Source organism: Dunckerocampus dactyliophorus, chromosome 11 (genome assembly GCF_027744805.1).
Source record: "Dunckerocampus dactyliophorus isolate RoL2022-P2 chromosome 11, RoL_Ddac_1.1, whole genome shotgun sequence".
Lineage (NCBI taxonomy): Eukaryota > Metazoa > Chordata > Actinopteri > Syngnathiformes > Syngnathidae > Dunckerocampus > Dunckerocampus dactyliophorus.
In genome coordinates this window covers 30,338,174-30,353,009 of record NC_072829.1, presented here as the reverse complement: position 1 = coordinate 30,353,009, position 14,836 = coordinate 30,338,174, and the positions used below count along the sequence as shown (strand labels likewise).

The window sequence follows — 14,836 nt, the reverse complement described above, 5'->3', positions numbered from 1 at the left end:
AATCCTTTTATCTTCCTCCGTTAGCATGTCTTTCAATGCTTTTACTTCCTCCATTAGTCCAATTAGTCGTTCCTGCTGTGATGCTAGTCTTGTGAGCTCACCCGACATAAAGTTTAGTGATCTTTTCTTCTCCTCCAAGTCGTCTGCAGTTGCCATGTCTTGATCCCGCATGTTGCTTCTTCCACCCGGCATTCTCTCTTCCTCAATCAGTCAAGAAATTAGTGAAAAATAATCGGTGAGTTTCAGCAACTGTGAAAACTTCAGTGAGTCTCAGGTTAGCGATGCCGTCGGCGCGCCAGCTGGACGCTAACGTTGAGTTTCCGTAATGGTGAAACTTCGGTGAAACTTCAGCGAGTCCACCTGAAACACCAACTCCCTGCCAACGATTAAATAATATATTTGTGTTTTTCAGCGACCTGCTGCTTCCTCAGGTCCTTCTGAGAGGCGATCAGTGTGGTGGACTGGGTCGTGAAACAAATACGTACAAAGTGCTGTTATTTAACATGAAAGTCCACTAATTGAACTCTGAATGTGGCCAGCATGTGTGCTCAGCAGGTGAACATCTGAGACCCCCACCCACAAGACCCCCTACATCCCATACCCCCCCATTTTAAGACATCAAAGTCATCCTGTGGTCATTAGCTGCCACACGGCCTTTATATTCTCCTTCTAACGACTTCCTGCTTCCGCTTCATTCATTCTTTCCACTGCTCCTGAAAACGTATACTTTACAGCAAATCACTCGTGGTTTCCGCCATCACTGCGCAGCTCCGGGCTACGTGAACCACTATTCGCTTTGGCGACGCTGACGATGGTCGTGTTGGGAAACGTACTTTCATTTTGTCGTGTTCGGCAAAGAAAAGTCTGCGTTGGCGTTTAAATGAAAGAGTACGATTGTTAATCACTTAAATGTCCTCACTCAATCTTTGTTTTGTTTCCAGTGTTAAAAGCGTGCAGGGGGCGGGGCCAGGCCTCGGATCGGGCCGCTCACAGCGGCGTCCGAGTCCAGCGAGCGTCGACACGCCGAGGACAGCCGGTAGAGGACTTCTGCTCGGGGGCCGGGGTGGGTGTCGGCCTTCTGCGTCATCAGCATCTCGAAGAGCGTGCTGACCTCAGACAGTAAGGCCCCGCCCAGCGGGCCGTCCTTCTCTGGACTTTTACCTGAGATGAGGAAGAGCAGAAGACGCGTCAGCCGCTTTTTGAATGCAGGTAGCTCAACCAATCACAGTGAAGCTTCACGAGCAGTGACATGGTGCAACTTTTGGCTACTAACTTCATTAGGCCTTTTATACAAACAAACAAAAAAGAAAACGCTCCAATCACGAGCGCACATGTTGGAATATGTTTTACCAAAGGTGGAGAAGGAAGAGGACGAGTCCAAGCCGTCTCGAGGGAGGAGCTCGCCGTCAGAGGACGGCGGTGCGTCGGGGACAAAGACGTTGTCATGGTAATCTCCAGACAGCGTCAGGGAGAGTCGGGCCATCCACGCCGGGTCGCTGACCTCCGAGAAGACGTCTTCTGGATGAGGAGAAGACGTGATTGTTTTTGCGGAGATGTCACTTCCTGTTGTCGCCACGCCGCCACTTTCAGCGAATAACGTGGATTCATCTGCCAAACAAAGCTTCCATTTGTGTCCAAACCGTTTCCAACCACAACCGCGTACTGAAGCGTCAAAGGATGGGGGGGTGATTGTTTATTACAGTTCCCCTCCCATATAGATATTCCAACACAGGACGACCCAACGTGCGGCACATACTTTGTTTTGACTGTAGAAATAAAAACAGCAACAATGGGAACAATAAGGAAAAACAGCAAAATGTAACAAGAAGAAGCTGAAATGTTCCTTTGGCGGACCAGCACCAGGACCAGGACCAGCACCAGCACCAGCACCAGCACCAAGACCAGCACCAGGACCAGGACCAGGACCAGCACCAGCACCAGCACCAGCACCAAGACCAGGACCAGGACCAGGACCAGCACCAGCACCAGGACCAGCACCAGGACCAGGACCAGCACCAGGACCAGCACCAGCACCAGGACCAGGACCAGGACCAGCACCAGGACCAGGACCAGGACCAGCACCAGCACCAGGACCAGGACCAGGACCAGGACCAGCACCAGGACCAGGACCAGATGAGTTGGCCGACATAAACGGGTATTATTAGTAGGGGTGTCACAAGATTAAAACATGACAAGTTTTCTTATTGAAAAAAAAACAGGCAGGAGGAGGGTTCAGGCTGCATGGCTTGTTCCGTAGAACAACGGCATGAATGGAGTGAGCCCTTTTGTCAGTCATACAGTCTCGGTGGGTGGAGGCGGGGCCGCGAGCATACACACAGAGTGCAGAAGAGTGTAATGTAGTAGAAATGATTTTTAAAAGATTTTTTTGTTGTACTTTTCTTAAAAGTCACATTAAAATGGTCTGTCTTGACACCCCCACTCATTAGTGTTCTTACTTTTTCTTGATACATGTGCCGTTTTGCTCTGTTTTCCTTTTTTTTTTTTTATTACAATTGGATTCATTTGAATTGTATTTTTAGAACATGCCGGGGGCCACTTTGTGCACCCCCGGTTTAAAGGTTTAAAATGACAAACAGGTGAGGGTCTTGTCAGGTCAAATGATTTCACTGAGTGGCTTCCTCCGTCTAACCACAAGCATATGCGCCCCCCCCCCCCCCCCCCCCCACACACACACACACAGTTAACCCCCTCTTTTCCTCCCTTTGTTTGGGAACTTTTACTTGAAATGATCCTTGATTGTTTTTGCTTTATTTCAAGCAAAAAGACTGACGTCCTGTGAAATGTGTTTGACACAAACGTGCTCCTTTGTCAGGAGCTTTGATGAAACCTGCACACGCTTCTCCCCCCCCCTTCAGTTGTCATGTGATGCTGAGATCGGACCTGAACTATTTCCTCTCTTTGCTTGAATTCAGCTGACACAACACAACACAACACAACACAACACAACACAACACAACACAACACAACAGCTCCATGGATGGGACGCATGCACGCATCAATGAATAAAAGTATGTCTTTTTAGATCAGGTGGCTCTTTGATAGCTTCTACTAGTTAGCATGCTCGCTTTTACACGAGCCATGTCCCGCCACGTAAACGATATAACAATAAATACCGTCTATTTACAACGATGGCGCATGAAAATGAAGATTTGATGGCCCAACCTGAGTTGCTATCATCGTACACACGACACATGAAGTACCGTACACGTCAAATAGTTATCACAAAGATGGAATACAACTTCTATCCCCGTGCTTGTTTTGAACACACAAAGGACCGTTGCAAAGGAGGGACAGAGAGCCTTTTTGGGAGGATTTAGTTATCACTGTCCATTTCATAGGAGCAGATCCTTTCACGTGTTGAAAGATACCATCTTGATCCTCCATGATTGCCACTGCGTCTGAGCGGCTTGGCGCGGGCACGCAACCAAGCTTGATTTCTGCACTTTCTCTACATTTTGCCATGACCCGTTCCACTTCACTTTTCGCTTTCACTTTCACTTTCCTTTCATGCACTGCCATCAGGAGAGTCTCAAGCTTGGGAGAAGGTAAGTAAGTGTTCTTCTACCACACGAATCTAACTACTTCTTTGTTTTTGTGCAGGACTCGTCATTTATGGGAGTGCGTACAGAACCAGGAAAAGTGGCACCAGGAAAGGTGGCACCAGGAAAGGTGGCACCAGGAGGAGCAGGAGGCAGCTGGCGGTGTGCTACAAGCCATCTTTAAAAAAAAAAAAAAAAACAAGTCATCTACGTTGATCAAGTTCTATTGTGTCACCTGGTCTTGAAGTGAAACTAAATCTTCATCCCGCAGGAAGAAGAAGAAGAAGAAGAAACCAAAAGAGAGGAATGTTGGCAGCTGAATCAAAGGTTCCGTACGTGCACGCACACATGCACGCACACTGTATGTGTCACAGGTGTACGTTTCAGTGCTGACAGAGCCTGCAGGGTGGAGGTGAGTCTCACACACACACACACACACACACACACACACACACACAGCGGTGGGGGGTGTCTGTGATGGTACTTCCCTCCTCGGGCCTCAAGGCTCAGACCAGCACAATAGCAGGAAGACACACACGCCTCACAGTGACCCACAAACGTAGCACACGCACACACACAACACGTTCAAGCTTGGATGTCGACATATTTATTCTCCGTGTCAGCAAAACAAATACACTCAACGTTCCTACTGTTGCAGTATGCAGACCAGCCTAGCTTCATGTGTCATTCAAAGATGAAAGGAGAACAACATAGTGTGCACAGTTCAGGCCGTTTGCAGTCCGCAGCTCCTTTTTTATTGGAAAAGTTAGAGGTGCATGAGATCTTTTTTTTTTCCCAAAACGATACCTATACCGATAACTTTCTGCTTCTCAAGACCAATATTGTAACCGATAACTTTTTTATATCGGCTTTTTTCATGGAGTAAAACTGTTAAGTGTAGTTTGTGCACACGTGGAGGTAAGAAGGACTGGAACAAATTAGGATTTGACAAAGTGCACCTGGCCATTTGTCCTAATGAAATATGATGACATCACTACCACCACATCACTTCTGTCAGGAGGACCAGAGTATAGAGGGGGAGGAGCCACCCGCTGTGGCCCAGCAAGGTGCACTGTATTCGGGCACACGCTCCAAGAAGCTGGTGTGACGCCATGGAGGTCTCTGGCAAACCTTTTACACTTTTCAAACGTCTTTATGTGCCCTGCTGTTGGCTGGCGACCAGTCCAGTGTGTACCCCGCCTCTCACACAAAGTCAGCTGGGATAGGCTCCAGCATACCCGCGACGCTAATGAGGACAAGTGGCATGGATGGTTTCTTTGACAGCTAAGGTGTGGATGTTTTGTTTAGCTAGCTTAGCACAGACATGTCCAAAGGGGGGCCATTTGCGGTCTGCAGCTTTAACAGCAAAAACAGAAAAAGAGTGAAAAGGTGTAATGTCAAAGGTCAAAGGTTTTAGAAGCGCCCGATTTGTCCAGTTATTTATTGAAATGCAAGTCGAGTGAATAGCTTGAAATGCTACGTGGTGTGTGGTGAAGTGCCCGAGGTTATGCAACAAGGCCGTGACACCCGTGGCTCATCATATCCTGCACAGGTGCTTCTCCTTTTACAACCTTCCATGTTTCGTGGTTATGAACGCCCTCCCAGAAATGGAAAAACAGAGCTGGTCACGTGGAAGAACATAGTAGGCAGAGTCATACGTGGTTGTGCGTCGCTGCAATGACAAAGGACAACGTCACTTTGGTTCTTTTCAACTTTAACCTTCACGATGTCTCCCAAGCCTGAGGCAGACCCTTCTGATGGCGGCGCGTCAAAGAAAGTGAAAGTGAAAAGTGAGATTAGACGTGGTAAAACGTCGAGAACGTGTCGAAAGCAACATTGGTTGTATGCCCGCTCCAAGCCACTCCAACACTGCGAGTATCATGAAGGATAAAGACCCGATTTTTCTCCTCCTATGAAATGGACAGTGATAACTAAACAGCGCAGTGCTCTCTGTCTCTCCCTCCCTTGCAACGCCCCTTCCAGTGTGATAAAGATACATTAGCAAGCAGACGAGTGAGGACGTTGGCGGATGTGTGTTATTTCCTGTGAGGGTGTTAGCATGCTAGCACGTCCATTGTGTGTGTCAAGAATGTTTTTCAAGTTCTCCTGTGCTTTTTTTTCCCTCCTCTTTCCTGTCAAAGTCAAACACTTTCAACAGGAAGTCACTTCGAGTCCAAACAAAACTGTTCATGCAGCCTTTTGACCACAGTCAACATGGCCGCCACGCAGCCGCCAGCAATACAAGTTAGGTTTTGATGCTGTCCAATGAAAAGCACTTTTATGTTCATCCTTAAAAACACAACAAGAACATGGCTTTTCTTTGTTGTTTGGATGAATCCAAATGGAACGTGAGCATACAGTAACTCGTTTATGGCGGGTAATTGCTTCCAGATCCGACCGTGAAAAGTCCACTTCTGAGAAGCAATAATAATAAATGAAATATTTTCATAGCTACGGCATAGAGAACCTGTTTACCATCATCTAAATATATATATTTGAACATTTGTAGAGCCCTCTAGACATGAAATAACACCCCTATAGTCACCTTTACACTCCTATTACCCAATATAGTAGACATAATAAGAGAAAAGAAGACATATTAGACATAAATAGGATAACATAGACTCCCACGTTAGCAGTCCCTGGTTTTAAATGGCTTAACGCTGCTATTAGCCAATACAGTAGACAGAAGAAGTGTAAATAAGCCATGGAAGACGTAAAACCCCTGCTCCAGCAGTGTCACAGTAAATGTGTTCCCCGGGAAACCTTAGTGAGGAGTCTAGTGCCTGTCTCCCCAAACACCGACACCTAGTGGTCCATGTAGAGTACTACACCCACAATAACAGTGCTTCTTCTGCCTTGTAATTGTATTTGAGTTTGTTTCGTTCCATCATTTATCCATTTTTATGCTTGAAAATGCTTCATTTAGGCCAAGAATAAGTACAATTTGCTTAAATATGCATATTTATGTACTCATGATAGGCCGTACTCATCATTAGGTCATCTGATGCGATGATGATTGGTCCTTTAAGGATCAGTCTTGTGTGTTTAGTGGCCTCAGGTGGACTCTCACAAACAACAGCAAGAACATTTCAAATGGTCTGCGTGCGCGTGCGTGTGCACGTGCGTGTGCGTACCAGCGTTGTTGAGCAGGTTGTCAAGCCCCTCCTCAAGTTGATGGTCGATGGGTGAGTCTCTCCCCGCGTCCCAGTCCACGTCCCCGGCTTCGCTCTCGCCGTGTCCGCTGTCTTTGGTGCTCTGCCAATCCGAGCTGTCCTGACCCGTATACCTGTCAACACACACACGCATGCACACACACACATTAAGACACACAAAGGGAATGAAAGAGTAGCAATCACTCGCGTGGAGTGTTTGTGTTGTTTGTGCGTGTGGACACTGAGGGGACGCATTTTTTGATGACACACTTCCTGTGACTGTTTGCCTTTGCTTCCTGTTTATCTGTGGCGTTTCTTTCAGGTGCAGGAAGTCCCAAATAAAGACCAGAGCTGCTGGTTGTGTCGGTGTTGGACAGCGTATGTCAAATTCTTCCATTCTTCTTATTTTCACACTCAACTACTTCCACCTTTCTCAACCTGTTCTCGGTTTGCCCACAATTCCATTTTTTGGCCCAAAAACTCCCATTCCCATTTCCATTGTTTATTTTTCCAAATTTCTCAACCCATTCAAAGCATTCCAGCATCAAAACCTTCAGACTAACAATGTTCCCCCTTTTCCTGCCATTCCACATTTTCCGTACAGCGTTTCAGTTTTGCAGATTTCTGCACAAATTGCCTTCCTTGGTTAAGAGTTCATTCACGTTAGCGTGTCGCTGTGGTGTACACAGAGCACAGTGAACCGCTACAATGTTTTGGTTTCGGCCTGCCTGCACCGTGATGAAGTTCTGTCGTTTGTTTTGCATGAAAAGCAAAAGTTAATGAGTGTCGCTCGTGTGTTTGTGTTGTCGGTGATAAAAAGTGATGTTTGCGTGTTTGACGTCTGCAGGAAGAGGAAGAGGAGGATGAAGACTGACCTGCCAGCAGCACGGTGAGAGTATTTGTTCCCCCGGAAGTTTGGTCGAGGCTGCAGCTGACCTTGGCGGAGGAGGGAGAGGAGCTGGGAGATCTGCTGCACCAGGAGGAAGACAAATTGAACATTGATGAAGGTCAACGAGTGTGTGTATGTGTGTGTGTGTGTGTGTGTGTGTGTGTGTGTGTGTGTGTGTGCACGCAGCCTGATATATGACTCTATGACATTTTTTGTGTGTTTTTGCACGTGCATTCTGCTGCCACCGCAAACAGGAAATGACCTTCACATAAAAGCCTATTCTTCTTCTCTGGTTGCTTTCCTTCCAGGATGCACTCTCAAATGTGGACCTGTGTGTGTGGGTGTGTGTGTGTGAGTGTGTGTGTGTGTGTGTGTGTGTGTGTGTGTGTGTGTGTGTGTCTAGCAGGCTTCTTCCTGTGTGAGCTCAGGGGTGGAGCCAAATGTAAAAGTGTTGCGTGTGCCAAGTGGGCCAGGAAGAGTGATGGACGCTGGGTAGACATGAAAGATTATGAAAGAAAAGTTCATTAACTGCCGTCTTCATGCTAGCTTCTCACCAGCACCTCCATCATCCGCCATGTTCAGTCTGTCTACCCACGGACCAGCTCTCGTTCCCACAAACCTGCGGCGGACCAGGGGTGGGTTGGGGTGGTGTGGTGGTACACAGCTGCCATCAAATGCAATTTATTTATGTTGTTTTGTGTTATACTAAGACAAAGCACTAAATGAATACAGAGCCACCATCCCCCAGTAGCAGCCTGGACCTTTTTTCTCACGTGTGTCATAACAGGCTAGCATGAATTAACTTTACATTAGCGCTCAGTAAGGTCATCAAATCTTACCTCCATGCATTCCCACGTGGTATCAGCATTTGGGAGCAAATATGAGGTGAAAGAAAAAGGGTAAAAATACAGTATAGTCGTCTACCTGCGCAAGTCATATGGTGCATTCAAGGACCGTCCAACAAAGTGGTCACAAAATAACGACATAAACGTGCAAAAGCTGTGGGATTTCTAACTGTATAAATAAAATGTTGAAAATTGATATCCATTTACATAAAATTTGATGCACTTTATCTATTTTTAAAAAACAGGTTTTAAGTGAGTTATATTTTTTTAATAATTGCAACTGAAAGTTTCTGGCAGCCCGGTGGTTGGGGGCCCCTGGTCTACAGATGGCGCAATCAGCCCCAAACTGTAAGACAATTTGAGCCAATCAGAAACCTGAAGAAAGTCATTTCCGGAAAAGACCACCATCTCCATCACACACCACCTTTTCACCGTCTACAGCAGGGGTCGGGAACCTTTTTGGCTAAGAGAGCCATGAAAGCCACATATTTTAAAATGTATTTCCGTGAGAGCCATATCATATTTACACCGAATACAACCAAATGTGTGTATACAGTATTTAAGGAATACTAGCAATTTTAGAATATCAGTCTCTGAATGTATTCTTTGCAATAATGTTGTTATATTGAAGCTAACCAATAATAAATAACTTTTTACCATTAATGCAACTTCTGGTGCTGCATGGTTTTGTGACCTACTCCGTATCTTTCTTTCTTTTCCTTTTTCATCAAAAGGGTTGTCTCTGCACAATTAGCTAGCTGACTATTTGATTAAAGAAGGTTTGATTAAAGGAGGGACGACCCCAATAATAAGTTTTGGTGTCTGACACGGAAAACATGGGAAGGACAGCTGGCATTGCGCTAGAAAAAAAAATGGATGGGTTAAAATGCATTACAATGCATATTTTGAATTTTGTAATGTTTCTGTTTCTGTAATGTTTTACTTTAAAATGTCAGGAAAACAAACTAAAATAAACACATTTTATGGTGTTAAGAAATGTCTGAGAGCCAGATGCAGTCATCAAAAGAGCCACATCTGGCTCCCGAGCCATAGGTTCCCTACCCCTGGTCTACAGGGAAACAAAAAGGGGCTCTTCACACAGAAACGCTTTCAGGTCAAACAAGCCAAGTATTTTATGGTTTCAGCCTCTCATCCAAAAATGGCCACGAGCTACTCATTTTTGTAGAAATGATTTTCATAGCTTATTTCAACCCAAACAGATCAAATATGCTTGTTTTACCAGAACATTCACCAAATGCTGGTATCCACAACTCACATTTTATGTTTCACAATACTTTTCTTTCTAGTGTTCTCACGTTATTAACTGAACACCTGAATGAAAAGCAGGCCTGCGGGCACCTCATATGGTCGTGGGGGCTACCTGGTGCCCGCGGGCACCACGTTGGTGACTCCTGGTGTAGGGAAACGCGTGTGACGTCATGCTGTTGCGCATGAACGTCACTTGCCGGATGCTGTGTGTTCACATTGACAAGTCGCATTTTTTTGCCAATATGAATGACCACATGAAAAAGTCGGATTTTAACAAAAAATCCGAAGTGGGCATCATACCATGCCGTGTGATCGTAGCCCAGTTTGGTGTGATTCTAGGTCCACTCGTGTTTTTAAGGCGTTTTGGAAAGTATGTGTTTTCTTGCAGAGCGTGCTTTTTCTTCTTTCTGGCAGATGATTGGCAGTCGACTCTTTGGCTTTGCAGCTCACCTCAGCAAAAGTGACGTTTAGGTTCATTCGTCAGAGCGGTGTTAGCTAACACTACACACACACACACACACACACACACACACACGCATGCACGCACATTATGAATTGATATGTGATCTTCAGTTAAAGAGGTGGTTCTGGGGCACATGACACTGTGTGACACATGAGAGCACCAATACCCTTTCTCCTTTTGGCCTTCACACTCATCTCTCATCTACTTCTACTCACACACACACACACACACACACACACACACACACACACACCGCTGTCTGAGTAAGTCATCAAACAGCAGCCCGAAAGAGCATATCCTGGGAATGTGTGTGCGTGTGTGTGTGCGTGTGTGTGTGCGTGTGTGTGTGTGTGTGTGCGTGTGTGTGTGCGTGTGTGTGTGTGTGTGTGAGACTCCCAACTCTCTAATGGACTTCACTTCAGATTAATTTCAAAGCCTGAGGAGGAGGAGGGGGGGCTTAGTTAATTAGCGGCACGCTAACTGTAAGCACATGTTGAATCCAAAATGATCACACGTTTGCAAAGTAGGGAGAGGACAATTAAACAGCCAGGGTGTAAATAAGAGGTCATTAAAAAGCCATCATGTGGATTTAGTGAAATCATTAACGCTACGCAAATGAAGCCATTCGTCACGTCCGCTTGTAACGAAGTCAATATTCCCATCTTCATGACCACTTTACAAGCGAGAAGAAATCCAAGGAGTCCTCAGGAAGTTCTCAGCATGCACACTTGGCAACAAAAGGATTACAAGTCATCAGATTGACGGAGAATCACGAACATTAGCATGCTGGCTTGCAGCCACCACAGAGGATGAAGTGGTCCTTGACAACAATAGAAGATACACAACTCACCTGCACTTCCGGGGAGGCTGACGAGAGCTCGATGGAGTCAGCAAACGCCGCCATGGACAGCCGCACCAGGTTCCGCAGCATCCGTCGACGTTCTGCGTCGTATGGTCCTCGACCCTCTGAAGTCTTCGGCCTCCGGAGAGTTGCCTGAGGTGTCGAGTTTGCCGTCTCAGCCTTCTCCCGCTTCAAGGTGCTCGAATGGGACACTGAAGAGGACGATGACGGGTTTCTGGCCTTCCGAAGCGTCCGATACGATGACGCTGGCGTCAGAGGTAAAGAGGCGTCCAGTTCGATGTTTCCAGGTTTCCGCAGTGTTCTGCCATGAGGGGCGTCCCCCTCAGGGTGACTTTGGGAATGGAAGCTTGAATTCATCATTAATGGCGTAAAATCAAAGTGTTTCTCAGGTTGTTGGTCCTGTGTCGTCGCCGCAGCCAGTGGCATCGTCTCACTCTCATCCAGAGGAGGATCCTCTTTTCGTTCCCTGATCACAGGAATAAGTTGAATGTCCGACTTCCTGATGTTCTTCTGCGGGCGTCGAGGGTGCCGCATATACATCGACTCAGCCTGCCTGCAGTTGTAGGCCCGGTTTTCCCGTTTGTCGGGCCGACACACCGTTGTGACCACAGTGACAGCTAGCAGCAGCAACAGGCACGTCGCCCCCAAGCAGATGGCCATCATCATGGTGGAGTTGAGCCGCCCACGGTCGCCCGGAGATGAGTTCTTCAAATGGTCTTTGAGGTTAGTGAAGGTCACCTCCAGTGTAGCCTTGGTGGCCAAGCTGGGGGTGCCCATGTCAGACACAGATATGTCTACTTTGACGGTTTTCCCGATGAGCTCGGTTGCGTTGGTGGTGTTAACAAACAGTTGGCCCGTGGCCTGGTCCAACCAGAAGAGTCCATGCGGGTTTGCATCAGTGATGAAGTACTGGAGTTGTCCATTCAGTCCCGAGTCAGAATCTTCAGCCTTTATGGTGGACGCAAGAAATCCGTCAAATCCATCTCGGACTGAGTGTTCCATGGGAAAAGCACCTGATCCCTCCTCAGCATCCCTTCCTAGCTCCGCGACAATCTCTCCCCGGTCTGCGTTGACAGGAACGCTTAAAGAAGCCACACCCTGTTTGGGTCTCGGCTCCTTGATGACCGGATAGTTGTCGTTCACATCCTGGATGTCAATTTGCACTGTGGCCACGGTCCGAAGAGGCGGATGGCCCTGATCCACGGCCTCCACCAGGAACGAGTGTGAGTGTGACTCCTCGTAATCCAGAGAGTGAAGGACGTTGACTACGCCGCTTGTGGGGTGGATGGAGAAGGACTGAGTGGAGTTGTGAATGTAGTACAACACTCTGCCACTCAGCTCCAGGTCAGCGTCCTGCGCTTCCACTTTGAGTGCACGATAACCCACCATGTTGTTCTCCTTGAAGGAAGCTTTAAAGACGGAGGATGAGAAGACTGGCGCATTGTCGTTCTCATCCAGGACATGAACAGGCAGGTGTTTGACACAGGACAGTGGTGGATCTCCAAAATCCCGGGCCAGGAGTGTGACGTTATAATCCATCACCTTCTCTCGATCCAGGAAGCCAGCACTTACAATCATGTAATTTTCACCATGCACCTTTTCAAGGCGAAACGGGCCGGAGCCTGGCTGCATCGCTGCTGTCACTTTCCCATTTTCTCCCGAATCGGCATCAGAAACCATCACCAGGGCAAGGAAGGTGTTTACCGGCGCGCCTTCCAGCACCGTTGCAGCATCTGAGTTGGGATGAGTCCAGGTCACGTGTATCCTCGGGGCGTTATCGTTAATGTCCGTTAGCTTGACGTGCAGCTTGCAGTGAGACGGAATAGAGTTGGGTCCACGATCACGGGCTTGTATGATGACTTCATGGGAGGGCTGGGCTTCATAATCGAGAGGAGCTCTTACACTCACAGCACCGCTCTGCGGATCCACGTAGAACAGCCGCTGAACATTTGGGTGTGTGTGCTTGCTTAGCGAGTACTCCACCTCCCCGTTGGCACCCTGGTCTGGGTCAGTGGCTTTCAGGTGGATGATGGTTGTCCCTCGGGCTGTGTCCTCAGGTATCTCCACGGTGGGGGTACTGTCCTCAAACGTAGGACTATTATCATTTGAGTCCAGAATATTAACACGGACTAATGTACTCCCAGACCTCGGAGGGTTCCCTTTGTCCCACGCCACCAGGGTGAGATCGAAAGATGCCTGCACTTCCCTGTCCAGTTCTTTGATCACCACCAGCTCTGCTTGTCTGGTCCCACCCAGAGCAGTTGTCACATCCAGAGCAAAGTGCTGGTTGACGGAAAGTGAGTAGGTCTGAAGACCGTTGGCTCCCGCATCAGGATCAACTGCACACTCCAGCGGGATTCTTATCCGTAGGCTGGCCGTCTCTGAGATCTCCACTTCCTGTGCTGGACTGGCGAAGCTAGGACTGTGGTCATTCAGGTCCATCACCTCTACGTGAACCCGCAAGCAGTTCATTGCACCGCTTTTCCTGTAAAGAACACTGAAGGCCACCTCGCACAAGTCTGAACCACGACACAGCTCCTCCCTGTCCAAACGTCCCTGGGTGGAGACGATGCCGTCTCGAGCGCTGACAGAAAAGGGAAGAGCTCTACCGTGTTCCACGACCTGGAAGTCCTCCAGAGGACCCGTCTGGTCCATCTGCCAAAGGTCGTCCACCAGACGGCCGACCCGAGTTCCCACAGGTTGCTCCTCCCACATGCGGTACTGGACAGTGATGGACGACGGCTCGGCGCTACGGACCCTCCAGCCCAGATTCAGAACCACAATCAGAACCAGCAGCATGATGATGAGCAAACACCTACTGAATAAACATGTCCAAAAATCTTCCAGAGAAGGAGAAGACCACAAATGAGCTTCAGGTCACGTGAGAATGAATTAAAGCGACTCAACAAAGATCCGATCCTTTTCTTCCATCTAAAAGAACCAAAAAAGAACTCTTAAGTGTTTTTAAATGTTTAGTCTGCCAAGTCCAGTCTGATCAGGAGACGATCAGAACAAGACGTCCTTCCCATTTCCATCCTCGCTCATGTTAGTCACTCCAGCAGCTGCCACCATCCCACCTCGCACTTCATCCTCCTCCACTCTGGAAACTTTTGCTCCCACTGAGGAAGTTTGCATGTGCGGCTCCGCAAGCCAGCCAGCCGGCCAATCCCTGCACAGGAGGAGGAGCCGTATGCTAATTACTCCCAAACTAGCATGAGGAAAATCCCTCCTGTCTGGAGGAAACATGACACTCGCTGTCACTTTTATGCACAAACTCATCACAACCTGAACTTGGAGAGTTGGGATCATTTGGACTGTTTCTGTGTCCTCTGCCGGCGTTTCTACTCCTGTCCTGTCCTCTCCTCCACTCCAGCGTTGCCTCGTCTACTTTAGTCTAATTGAGTCTAGTCTAGTGTGGTGTAGTGCTGTGTAGTGTGGTGTGGGGCTAAAGCAGAGGACCAAGAGGCCACGTGAGGACATTCCGAGTGTCTTGGTGTGGACTTCCTTGTGGTGACGGTTGAAAATGGTTCCCGTCCAGTCATCAAGTCCTACGTTTGTTGTGTCCGCAGTCCACAATTGCAGCTTGCATCTTCTGGGAAGAGATTTTGTGTAGTTGTTGTTGTTGACGCCGCAGACATGAAGAAGAAGCAAAGACATGAACATAAAACACGTCTTGAAATGACAAAAGACACATTCCTGCTTTGGCCGCAAATATATTTAGAATGTTTTAGCATATTTGAGTCCAAACAAGGACAGTGTGGAACAGTCAGGACAGGAAGTTGCGTTTTCCTTC

At 47.8% G+C, this 14,836-nt stretch overlaps 1 protein-coding gene across 4 annotated transcripts; it reads right to left on the bottom strand.

Annotated features, from left to right (window-relative positions):
- Positions 1 to 610: 610 nt before the first annotated feature.
- On the bottom strand, positions 611 to 14,171 carry pcdh12 (protocadherin 12). 4 transcript variants are annotated; one of them, XM_054792686.1, is made up of 5 exons: positions 11,032 to 14,171; positions 7,591 to 7,685; positions 6,698 to 6,849; positions 1,351 to 1,518; positions 611 to 1,161 (listed from the first exon to the last, which is right to left on the bottom strand). In XM_054792686.1, the coding sequence occupies exons 1-5, from the start codon at positions 13,840 to 13,842 to the stop codon at positions 944 to 946; spliced, it is 3,444 nt and encodes a 1,147-aa protein (XP_054648661.1). In that variant the 5' UTR covers positions 13,843 to 14,171; the 3' UTR covers positions 611 to 943. The 4 variants fall into 4 exon arrangements, with proteins under 4 accessions (XP_054648661.1, XP_054648662.1, XP_054648663.1 ...); XM_054792687.1 differs by having other exon boundaries at positions 1,351 to 1,515; XM_054792688.1 differs by having other exon boundaries at positions 7,591 to 7,682.
- Positions 14,172 to 14,836: the final 665 nt, after the last annotated feature.